Source organism: Notolepis coatsorum (genome assembly GCF_963971535.1).
Source record: "Notolepis coatsorum genome assembly, chromosome: 16".
NCBI classification, from domain to species: Eukaryota; Metazoa; Chordata; class Actinopteri; order Aulopiformes; family Paralepididae; genus Notolepis; species Notolepis coatsorum.
In genome coordinates, this window is record NC_140180.1 from 17930120 (window position 1) to 17943520 (window position 13401).

The window sequence follows — 13401 nt, forward strand, 5'->3', positions numbered from 1 at the left end:
GTACGTTCAAGCATCAGTGATGTAACATTCAGAATGAACGCTTTTGTTCCCGGAAATACGCTACTTGGAAATACGCTAGCTTGGAGCGTTAGCGGTTTGCAATGACGGCAGCCGGCTAGCTCGCTTGTTGGATTATCTCACTCCGCCATTAACACATTCAGCGCCAGATGTCGCTGTGGGCCGTATGGCCATGTGTGCCAGCTGGCGCTGTAATGAATGGGGCTACATGCCGGTGTTTGCAGTGCTAAAACGATATAAAATATTATAGCTATGGGGCGGCTAAGTGGCGCAGTGGGCAAGGTGCTCGCCACTAACGCAGGATATGCTGGGTTCGAGCCCAGCTCTCGGCGTTGCTTCCGGCTTGGCTGGTCGTTCATACTAATACAATTGGCAGTATTAGGGGGTGGGAAAGCCGGTGGGTGGGGATCGGACGTTGTGGACAGCGACTCCTACAGGTCGGTTGGTGCGCCTGTACAGCAGAATCAGGAAGCAACGGGGGGCAGCGTGAGCCTCCCACGCGTTACTCCTCGCCGCTGAGAGATCACGCTGTACAGGTGAAAAGATGCAACGGCTGCCTCCTCGTGTACCGGAGGAGACACGTGATGCAAGGCTTCGTCCACATTGCAGCCGACCAGTGGGAGGCATGGTCTAACAACGTTCGAGACAGGGGAGGGTGGAATTGGATAATACAAAATTGGGATGGGAGAAAAATAGAAAATGGGGAGAAAAAGTAGATCAAAAAATATATATTATAGCTATGGATCTAATAATATCGACGATTTGTCATTGAGTTTCTTCCGGTCAAGATGCAAAAAACTGATACTTTTTTCATCCATACATTCCCATTTTACACCGTGGTGAATATGAGTATAGTTTTAGAGTAATTCTGTGTAATCCCAGGAAACGCCACTAAACAGCGTTTAGTGCATGTCACTAGAACCGTGCCATTCCTCGCTTGGATCAACAATCAATCCGAAATCAACGCTATATTATCGGTATTATGTTTCATCATGCATGCATGAAAGGGTGGGGGGGGGTTTCTATGCTTCGATCATCACCAACGGCATACGTTGTGGAGTAACATTACAATAACACTTTCGGATCACAATGAAGGCATGCTCGGATCAACGCAAGATTGATACCATATAGCACTTACCTTGACTAGGATGTACTGCAAAAAGAATATTCCAATTATCTGATCGCCATTCCAAGTATTGATGTCGATCGTGTTGCCAAGATGATCCACCAAAGTACATGAATCGGTGGTGCTTGATTCTCCTCAATCCATGTGTTATAAACGTTACTACTGCTCGACTAGGAAAACCCGGGCCGTTTTTTCTTTAGATCGACGTACAGGCTGAGCCAGAGAGATTCCAAGGATGTGCAATACCGGCCGCAAGGCGTTAGGCGGCGGTATTGGACGTTTGCGATCTCAGACCCATTCCCAATGATAATATCAGTCTCCCTCCATGGATTATGAATGGAAATAGCGAATAAAATAAATAACGACCAAAACCCGAGAAATCTCTGGTCTTGGCGCCCAACGCATGGCGAGTTAACCCGGGATATCTGGCGCCGAATATGTTAAGTAAAAACAAACTTTTGTGAGTTTTGCCCATGCCTAATAAATAATTATACTATGGAACTACAAACTAAGCATAAATAGAACGTGGCCCATAATGGCCCCCCAAACAGCATTGCCAATTTTATACAGTCCCTTCAACGTGAGCTCCAGGTATTGACAACACCGATGCTACCTAACAATACACTGCAACATTGACACGCTCCATTAATGACACGCATGGCCCTTCCAGTGTGCTAACATAGGGCCTGCAGACTACAACTACGATGAGACCATCAGCACCCTGCGCTACGCCAACCGGGCCAAGAACATCAAGAACAAGGCCAGGATCAACGAGGACCCCAAGGACGCCCTGCTGCGCCAGTTCCAAAAGGAGATCGAGGAGCTCAAGAAGAAGCTGGAGGAAGGTAGGCAGTCAGTCATTCATCCATTTATTCATTTGGTTCATGCCATTTATGGAAAACATGAATATCGTCACCTTCTTGACCTCTTCACGTTCCGACACATCGCAGCACATTTGCCCTTGTCTGTCGCCGTCACGCTGTGTTATTGTCTTATCAACTAACACATCGGTTGAAAGGTAAAATGGCACCCGCTTGATTAACGCCCCACTTGGCCTATTATGTGCTTCCAATTTCGGGTTATAAGACCAAACCGCCAACGAGCGTTAGCTTAAAAAAAAAGTGACCACCTCCGGTTTTGCCTCCTGGTGACCGGACCAATCACCTCTGATGGTGAAAATGATTGACCGTTTTTGTAGCCAATGAAATTCTGGAAATCTTACATAGGGGATATTTCCGAAGATATAATGTTTTTTTCTCTGACGAAAGCTCCAGACTCACTCGACATCTCCGGCATTGTGCCAATGCATCAATGCCATTGAATGGCCATTTTGGATAAACATACCTATACATACCATTAGAAAAACATGTGTAAAACACAAATTATCTGTGGTATTGTTATCAACTTTGGACCTGTACTAGATAAGACGTCAGGCTATGGACCCATTGTGTTTGCCTGATAATACCTCTCAGCTGGAACTCTTTTGCAGGCATCTGTTTGTAAAATAATTCAGACGCAAGTTAAAAAAAATAATAATAATAATAATAATAATAATAATAATAATAATAATAATAATAATAATAATAATAATAATAATAATAATAATAATAATAATAAAGTGTGTTCAAACCTCTGTAACTCCTCTTTGATTCTTCCTGTTGTGGAAGAAAACTAATGCATGTGATATGTTACTTTTTGAGGAAAATTAAGTCATCTATCTCCATGATGCTGGCCACCTCTGGTACAATTGCCTACACATCATTAATTGAAAAGATCAGGCTGTTCCTACCCAGTTGTGAAATGATTAATAAAATCATATATTCTATATTTGGTTCAGTTTATTTTATCTTTATTTTTATTTATTTTTATCAAAACTTGGAACTATGACTTAAGCCATTACGGTATTTTAAGAAGGTGGCGATATATTTTAGTTATTAGACGTGAAGCACATAAGACCTTTTTTCTCGCTTTCTGTTCAAACGACTTGCGTCATGTAGTCTGTGGTCTAGAGTTAAAGAGCGCTCTCTTCTGCCTTCCTAGGAGAGGAGATCTCCGGCTCGGAGGGCAGTGGCTCGGAGGAGATGGATGAAGGAGGTGACTATGATGGAGGAGAGGCAGGCGAGGGACGTAAGAAGAGAAGAGGTAAGGAGAGGCACAAATTAATCTCCTGCTTGATTGTAGTTTTTTAAGAGCCTGTAAAAATATATATACACTGTACACGTGTAGCCTATATACAGCATTGTGCCAAATATAAGCCAGAAAAATATTGGGGGGGGGGGGGGGGGGGGGCATATTATGCTCTAGAGATTGGGGCTGTCGTGGTAAAGAAACCACAACTTTGGGGGCTATATTGAGCCCCTTTCCCCGAAAGCTAGTACGACATGTTTGGAATGGATTCCTTGCAACCCCAAGATTCACATGATCTCAGTGGCTTCTGAGGGGGGAGGTCCATGATTGGGTATGGCAGATACCCTGAAGAAGGCAGTTCACTGTCAAAACGTTGGTGATTAAAGAACCTAAAAAGAGCTACATGAGTGTCCGGTATTCCTTCTGATTTGTTAGAAATAATGTCTATCGTTTAGGCTACAGTTTAATTGGATTTTCATTTTAAATAACTCTGATTAATACCTTTTTGTGCATTTTTATCTTGTGTATTGGAAACGTTTTGTTGACAAGTGTGCAGATTCTATAATTTTTTTTTTATTAGATTAGATTATTTAATGACCACCCAGCCAGGCTGGTGGAATTTGTTTTCAGTGCAGTTACAGCATTGTTCCAACATAGAACATAACATCACTTACAATACATACATACTACATGCAGTAGTACAGGACAATTTCATAGAAAATATGTAAATATATACCGATCTTTTTTTTTAATTATTAATTAGTAATCAAGGCTGTCTTCTATTCGGGTTAATACGGTACTTGTAAGGTTGATACAGTCTTTATACTTCATATCAAATCTTTTGGATGGTTTGACGCTATTATTGTCACAATTTTTATATTGCAGTTTGTCTCTCCCTCTATGCAAAGTAGGCTCAATATGAGTCAACTTCCTTTTCTGTAGAGATTATAGCATATTACTATTTAGATACACCCTTTTCTTGTAATTAGCACATTAACCTCCCCCTGATAGAAAGTCCCCTTATTCGTGACCTTTTGCTACGATTGGGTGGAAATGGTTAGATAGAGGGCAACACAGTTCACAGATGAAATCAAACAAACAAGACAAACATCAGAGGGCTGTTTTCAACATTTCTTTGCATATGGTCATCTTTTTATGTTGCCTTTTCCAGTGTGGTGGTGTCATTCTTTCAATGTTTCCAGTGTTTCTAGGATTGTCCTTCTCTTTTGAGTCATTAACAGCTTCCTGTCTCGCTTTTAAAAGTCTCTGAAGTTCTTCAATATGATGCTCTAGCAGGACTTCTAAGGTGGCTTGGTTAGCAGCAACCTCAGCAGCTGCACTTTTTCTGCTTGCAGAAGAGAATTTAGTCTGGTGAGAGCTGATGCCTGACTTGACTGAGGCCATGTCCAGACGAAAACGATTTTGACTTTTTCGTTTTCGTTTAAAAAAAAGTTTTCCGTAAAAACAAAATTGTCTCAAGAAATAAGTGCGTGCCACAAATGTACAAAATAAATGTCTTTCCTGTTTTAGACGTCGCTCTTTTATTTTGAAACCCCCCAACCGGAAGTGTTATCATTGTTTTCGCTAGCGGAGTAACTTGTGTCGTCCGGTTCTCCGGCGACTGTCGGTTGGGTTGTGTGATAGTAAAGGGTTAACCTTCTGTCGTGTGGCAGTGAAAGGGTTAAGTAAGATCGATTGGTGTATCTTGCAGTTGCAGGATATTAAAAGAGTGGCCTATTGTACAGAGTCAGCGATGCAATAAATAATTGTGTCATCCGCATAAAGTTGAACCTGACAATTACCTAAAAGATTATCTAAAAACATCCCTTTCCTTTGCATATTGTAATTTCCCACTATCTTTTTTTGTTGCTTTTTCCAGTGTGGTGGTATTATTCTTTCAGTGTTTCCACTGTTTCTAGTATTGACCTTTAACGTTCAAAACCATTGATTCATCTTTTGTGAGTAAGGTGTGGTGCTGTGTATATATATGTGTGTGTGTCAATGTTTTAATATGCTTAAATGAAAAGATCTTAGTTTCTGCTTTAAGCTATCCAAGCCAAGTCTCTCTCTGTCACCCCCTCCCCCCAATCTCTTTTCTCTCTATCTCTCTCTCTGCCGTGGTGGGTGTGCTTCCTATGTCTCTCTTCCAGGCAGTAGCTCAGACTCTGCCTGCTCCTCCTCAGTACAACAACCTACTGAGAACAAACCTCAGACTAGTGAGTGAGTGGGAGCCCTGCACTCCAACCAAAGGCCACCCAGCCAGCACCCTTACCCTACTTACCTCATGTTAAATTTAACCCTCACTCACCCCCCCCCCCCCCCCCCCCCCCCCCTCCACTTGTGTAGACCAGCGGTTCTCAAACTCTTATCATGGCAAGGAGGACCCCCCCAAATTGATATGTAATAGACCCCCTCATTTGATAAGACCTTGCCCCCAGGATATGTGTTGTCAAGGTGTGGCTTCATCCATCCGTCTGTACACTAGGCGGGGAGATAAACAGCAGAGAGAGTGAAACCTATGATAAGTACTGTGGTGCTGTTCCGTTGCTAGGGGAGCAGCTTTGGGCCCTGTTTATTAACAAACATTGCAACAGGAAATACAAAGGGGCCTATTTAGAATTTGTCTGTTGTCAAGTTAGAAAAGGTCTATACATTCTCCCATTGTGATAAGATAAGATAATATATTCCTTTATTGATCCCCTTGGGGAAATTTGGGCAGCTCGGGAGGGGGGCGGGGCAGGTACGCGTGTAGTCTTTTACCAACGGAGTTGCAGTTCCGCGTTCGGGTTCCGCGATCTGATTGGCCACTGACGTTTCTCTCTGCACCAATCGCGTTACGCCTATTTCTGCCTCTTAACAGCCTGCTAGCTAGCTAACGCCTAGTTCTATCACTGGTTAAGCTTGGCGACTCTTTCGAAGTTGGTTAAGGTTAGAGTTTGGCATCAGGGCTGGTGGTCTATCGCCCTGCTCTAAGACAAACTCTAACCTTAACCAACTTCGAAAGAGTCGCCAAGCTTAACCAGTGATGGAACTAGGCGTCACGCGATTGGCCCTGAGAGAAATGTCAGTGGCCAATCAGATTGCGGAAAACTGCAACTCCGTTGGTAAAAGACTACACGCGGCAGGTACAGGTATGGGCGAATAGAATATTAGTGCAATTATAGTCCCCCATTTAGCTGAGGACTCCCCTCAAGGACCCCCGGGGGGTACCTAGACCCCACTTTGAGAACCACTGCTGTCCAGATACTAATTTATATATTCTTACAGTTGAATCACCTGTACATTGAATATTACTATTGCGCTTTACTGTTACATTTGCACTCTGGTTGGATGCCAAACTTTTTTTCATTGTACTGTACTTGTGCTGTATAATGACAATACATTTATTTTTAACCTAATCTTATCTTATCTAATGTGCTCGCAGAATTTTGATGGAACACAATTGGAATGGGAGCATTTCCCGTTGTGGGTCACAGAGTCATCAGAAGCACTTTCTCTCCACTGCCCTCCTCACCGTGCATGGCTCTCTTACGTGACCCACAGTGTTCCACACCACTCCTTGCAGCATGTCCCCAGGACCAGTGTTACTCTGTCTCAGCCCACTGCTGTATTGTGTCTCCTGCTAACCCCAGTCTGTTCCTCAAAGACCCTCCTGACACAGGCCTCTTCATCTATGTCATGTTTGCCTTTGTCCCGAATGGTATTTTCTCAGTTTTCTGCACCATTGTCTTGTTCATTGTCGGTTCCATTATGCTGCCTTCGTGTCAGTTTTTCTCCTCTTTATCTTCATGTTATCGTCTTGTCTCTTTGTCCTTTGTCTTGCCCTCCCCCCTCTGTCTGTCCCCTGTTTCCATTATCTCTGTAGAGTCATAAGACATCTCCAGGTCACTGAGTAACATGTCACTCTTTGTGTGTCTCTCTCTCTTTCTCTCTCTCTCTTCTCCGGGTACAAAACGCTGCCTTTCTGATTTGCTATACACCTCTTACTTGAAGAGGAAAGAGGTTGGTGTAAGAATCCCCTCGCTTCTGACTGTGCTGTAGATACAGTGCCTCCATTAGGGGGGTAAACCTCAGGCTTTACGGCGATACAATACAATTTTGATTCCTAAGGCGACAATTTGACAACGCAAATCGTTTTTTTTTTTTTTCAAACAATACGATATTTGATTCAGTACCATTATGACCGATATCATCCGGCGAACACAATCACGTTATGATATTACTTGTCCAGTCATAAATACATACAACCGAAATGAGGTTGAGAGTGCAATTCTTTGAATCTGATTAAAGAACAGTAGGCTATTATTATTAACTTAACTAGGGTTGGGCGATAATTCTGTATTCTTGTTTATAGTACCAAGATCATGTTGCGCTATCGTTGCACATAATTCTGTCATTTGAATGAATGATACCAACCACATGTTGACTCAAAAACAAATCTTCAACATTTGAGGGGATGTTATAACTTCTGATTTGATATATCACACTTAGCATTATCATGCAATTCAATGCGATGAACAGCAATTGCATTAGCCAACCTATTTATCTTGTGATTTTGCATTATGTGATTAGATATCTTGATATAGCCTATATTGAGAAGAAAATAAATTATCATGGTATGGATTTCTTTCATATCGCCCAACCCTGTTCTGAAGTGCCCAGCTGTTTTACTGACTGATCTGAGTCGGTATGTGCCTCGTATCGATTGAACCGAATCTTTGCCTTTTTTGAATCGCTGTATCAATCCAAATCACTGTATCGCTGCACCCCTAGCCTCCGCTCGTATAACCTCCCCTGCTGACCTCAGAGCAGCTACACACTATTAACACCAACTGCAGATGGGCCTGCCCTGTCATCCTAGTCCCTATCTTAGTTCTTCCCCCTCCATCCACCCCCTATGTATGAATGTCTTCCATTACGTCTGTCCTCATAACCACCTCGTCATGGAGAGAGAACCTCACATGGAACGTGTGGATGTCCACCTTTCGCAACTTATTGTGTAACACTAGTTACTGTACCTTAACAAGTCAATACAAACCACTAAACCATCTGACTAACACAAAGGTAATACACAGGCCGTTAGAGTCCTGTCTGTGAGGTTACTTTTGAAGCTTATTAGTATCCACTAGTACATATTTAATTATTAAGTATAAGTAACTACATTGTACTGATCAGTTCACATTAGTAAATGTGAACACATTAGTACCTATTTGATGTATGAACTACATATTAGTATGTATTGACATGAGTACATGTTTAATAAGTAAGTCATTTACTAAGTATGTACTTAGTTACGAGTAACATGTCTGCGATCGAATACTATGAATTATTACATATTTAATAAGTAAGTTGGTATATATGAGAGGTTTCATAAGAAGCAAACGTGGCTTTAGCCGACCTGGACTGAGATAGTATCATCTGGAGTCACATCCTCCACCCGGGCTTCTCAGAATTTCATTTAAACTCTCAAGCTAAGTCTCACCAATAAACAGGATGCTCAGCATTGGGTCTGAGATAAGGACGTAACACGTGAAAAAATACATCTCTCCATTGCAATTAGTTTATTTCCTTTGGTGGCGGGGCCACCCAGTTGCTTGTGTTTCGGTTCACCGACTGGGCCTTTATTAAAGGTATATCTTGTGCCACCTCACTGCCAAAGGGAAGAAGAAGGTTTCCCCCGACAAGATGGTGGAGATGCAGGCGAAGATCGAGGAGGAGAGGAAGGAGCTGGAGGCCAAGCTGGACATGGAGGAGGAGGAGAGGAACAAGGCCAGGGCCGAGCTGGAGAAGAGGGAGAAGGACCTGCTCAAGGCCCAGTGAGTCGCTCCTCTCGCCTGAACCCTGACCTTAACCCTGACCCTAACCTCAAGTTTTGTTTTATTTGTCACATATATAAGGTACATGTACATTACAGTGAAATGCTTGGTTCTGTATGAGCCCCCTGAGATTGGTGTTTATTCTTTAAACTTTTTTTTTTAATGTATGAAGCACAAACGCTATACAAACTAAAAAAATAAATACAAAATGCAAAATGAGGTAGAGATGTCGTGCAAATCCTTTAGTAATAAATAGATAACATCTCTTTAACACAGTGTTAAAACGTGTTTAAAGTGTCTAAAGTGACTGTTAAAGGTGAGTGTTTAAAGTGAGTGTGTGCATGTGGATGTGTGTGCAGTGAGTGTAGATGGGGGGTTAGTGTTGCATAGAGTACCTCAGTGGAGACTGGAGACCTCACCAATCTACTGCCTTTGAAATATTGCACAATATACACCGGTTACCTCGATTGGCCCAGGTTAGGTTACCTTGATCAGTCAGTCTGTCAGTAGTTGTAACAGATATCAGCTAGCTAGTCCACAACCAAGCAATGAAACTAGTTTGCTACAAATTAGTTCATTCTATGGGTTAAACATCCACAGCGACTGCAATACTCATGACATTAACATTCCACAATAAGCAATTTATGACTGAATTAAAACATTGTACTGGATAGTTCTTTCTTGTTAGTGAAAACTAAACTAAAACTGGATAGACAAACACATTATTAAGTTTTTAATATGTTAATTGTATATCAGTGGTGGTACAGATGAAGACTGTTCATAATAACAATTTATAAATACAACATAAAGTTGGTGCTGAACCATAACATTTAATCGACAAAGCACATCCTTGCTTTGTCCATTAAATGTTATGATTCAGCACCAACTTTATGTTGTATTTATAAATGATTTATTTATATAATATGTATATTATATATAGAGAGATCTTCACCCTAGAATAATAAGAGAGGATGAGTCAGTGTTGCCATAGAAACGTTAAAAAAAGTTTCCCCTCATCATCACTGGGAGACCAATAGCTTTGTGAGAAATGACCTCGTCTCCCTGGTGCTGAGTAACCTTGGAGCTGTGACCCATCCTCCTCTTTGTAATTGACCAATCTCAAACCACCGCCCTCTTTTCCCGATTGCTTCCGAGCGACGGTCGTGATTGGAGGATCAAGAAAAGAGGGCGGGTTTGAAATGGGTCAATTCAAACCTTAACCTTACCTTAACTGCAGAGATACATTTTTGTCGTTGTGATAATTGGCTTTTTGAAGACGTAACTAGATGCAGTTGCCTTCCAACCGTGACGTGATTCCTCGCCTACTTTTTAAATGGTCTGTGTTGCCCCTCACCTGACTCTCCATCATCTCCCTGACCCCCCAGGCAGGAGCATCACCTGCTGTTGGAGAAGTTGTCGGCCCTGGAGAAGAAAGTGATTGTGGGAGGTGTGGACCTGCTGGCCAAGGCGGAGGAGCAGGAGAAGCTCCTGCAGGAGTCCAACAGCGAGCTGGAGGAGCGGCGCAGGAGGGCGGAGCAGCTGCGCAGAGAACTAGAGGAGAAAGAGGTAAGACGGTACATCTGGGAAGCACTGGATTTATTAAAGCGCTCCTTCTGTATTATTGTCTGGGGGAAGATTTGATTGATCTTTGATTAAATCAACTAATCCATTAACACATTGAGTGCCACGCCCCTTCCGGGAAGTGCATAGGCCATGCCACCCATTAACCCCATGTAATCGCTCACCTTGTTTGTAGAGCTAAACCTATATTTTATAATTTTCAGTTTTTTTTGTAATGTCAGATTGAAAAAAATACAATCTTTTATTCAACTTCAGCCCTGATCATAACACCACATATTCATTTTATAATTCTAACCCTTTAAATGCCAGTGTGTGTGATGTCATATATTTGCAATATATCAAATGCAAAGTAGATTTTTTTGGGGGGGATTATTACAGGCTAGCATGTGTCAATGATTAGCAACAACAGTTTTTTGTAAGGGTCCCGCCTCCACCAATCACATGAGGCTCCCTTTGTGTGTGTGTGAGAGCAAGAGAGAGAGAGAGATAGTTCTCCAACTTGTGTGAGTTGCAGTGATCTCCTGGTTGTTCCCCACGCCAGGTTGCGTAGTGTTTCTAGTTGCAGCAGCGCAATAGTTAGATGGCCTGGCCTGCTTCTAAGTTCAGTGGCCTGACTGCATTAAAAAAAAGAAAGAAAAAAAAAAGATTTGGGAACCCCTACCCTAGATAATAGAGATAAACCAGGAGAAAGGATATGCACTGTAAAAAACTTAGGACAGCCCTAGATCATATTATCATACCATTATCTCTCCCTTACTGCACAAACTAAACCGCTGAGTCTTTCTCTAATGGCTCATTGCTTTATCGTTCAGCACATCTTAATGCTCTCCACCCACTCACTCAAGTATCATTCTGAGGGCAAAGTTGAAGAGTATTTATTTTTGGTCTGTGTGACAGAACTACAGCTTCATCATCACCACCCACACCACCAGTAATGAGAAACTCATACACTGCTTTGCGGAGCTGTTCTCTACGTCTGTACGGTACAGCATGCTAAACACCTCTGGCCAAGAGAGCCCAAATCTGTCAAATTAAGCTTCTCTGGACATTTATTTATTTACGGGTTATGCAGTGATGTAGTTATCAGAAGAGTAAGCAAACTACTGTGTATTTTCCATGTAAGCAAACCTTACCATTTATATCGTCATGCCGTTTCCATGGACACGGTGAATAGAAAAAAAAATTCAACTCTCTTTCGGTTCGGTTGTCATTTATAAAATGGGGGGGGGGGCTATAATATAATTTATTTTGTCAATATGTTAATAGAAAATAGTATGTGTTTAGTTTACTTCCTCTTTGGGCAGAGATGTTTGACAGTGCGACGCAAGTGGAAGTCATCCAACTCTCTGCGTAGGAGAATGCTATAGTTCCCCATATCATTATCGTCTTCATTATTGCCTCCCTTTATTTCATCCCCCACACACACACACACACACATACACACACATACAGGGCTGTACATCTGCATCTTTGATTACACTGTTTACTTTCTCATATTCTTATATTCAGAGTTAATTACATTGTTTACACTGTTTATTTTTATTTTTATTATAGTTTTGTTGCCTATATGTATGTCTTTTATGCACACACACACACTTGTTGTAAGGTCGTCAAAACTACCTGCTAGCTCCGACTCGTGATGCCATTACTTTGTGGAAGGTTTCGGCACACGGTGTGGGGAAAAATGGTGACTCTCTGTGAGCAATCTTGCCTCATAGGAATGAACTTCTAGAGTGTGGAAGTTGCATTTTCTGTTTTTGTTTTTGCAAGACATTATGTAAATCGTGACAGCTGCCTCACTTTAGCATGCACATACTCCCCAAAAATACATCAAAACGTTCTTCTCATCTTCTGTCCTCGCGCTCATGAAGAAAAAAATAGAAAAGCATTTGTGTGACAGTCACGCTCCACATATACACGAATGGGTTCCCAGCTGAATGCTAGGTGATGTCACAGTTTTGACACATTCTTAGATCAGCACAGGGGCCTTCATCCACTCTTTGCTCTCATATTCAAATATCCAAGCCTTTCCTTTTATCATGTTGCTGCTACACTATTGCTGTACACTGCACTGTATTGCACTCTGAGCTATGTACCCTCATTGGAATGCATTGAAGCTTGAGAGATGGTGGCGGTTGGAATTTGAACTACTAGGGCACAGGTGCAGCTCATTAACACTTTGAGTGCCACTCCCGGCTTTTCTCTGGTTTACGCCCCGACCGCTCAATGCCACGGTCACGAGTATTCTCTGGTATTTTTTATTTTTTTTTATATTAGCGATCTGAAATCATATTGCATCACGCGAGCCTACCGTTGGAGATCCAGGGACCGCCGGCGCTCAGATGTGAAAAAAGCGCCCCCTATCGTCTCCCAGATGGTAAATCACCCTTTTGGAATGTACTCAATTAAAGTGAATGGGAGAACGGATTTCTGACTCCACATTTTACTTCTCACTGATGCAGCCGGGGTCTACCAGAGTTCATTCTGGAGCCTCTGAGCCGCGCGGATCATGTGTTATACTGTACACACGATGGATCAATACATTTATCGATTTTTTTGAATGGCTATCGGAAATTGGAATAAACCATTTGGATACCATCTGACCTCAGGTAAGGAATCTATGTTATCAGTGTTAGGATAATCAGACTCGTTTTCACGGAGATATAAGCGTTTATGTGATATGTGATATGGCTGTTTTGACTGTAAAAGCCATGAGGAAATAAGAGCAGCGAT

The 13401-nt window shown here is 42.1% G+C and overlaps 1 protein-coding gene across 3 annotated transcripts in view; it reads left to right on the plus strand.

Moving 5' to 3' along the window:
* The window catches only part of kif3a (kinesin family member 3A), a 41477-nt gene that overhangs the window by 11593 nt on the left and 16483 nt on the right, over positions 1-13401 (plus strand). For all 3 annotated transcript variants that reach the window (XM_084332204.1, XM_084332205.1, XM_084332203.1), the window contains exons 8-11: positions 1815-1989; positions 3185-3286; positions 8931-9087; positions 10473-10653. In XM_084332204.1, the coding sequence (XP_084188330.1) occupies positions 1815-1989; positions 3185-3286; positions 8931-9087; positions 10473-10653 (615 nt within the window). The remainder of the gene's footprint in view (positions 1-1814; positions 1990-3184; positions 3287-8930; positions 9088-10472; positions 10654-13401) is intronic.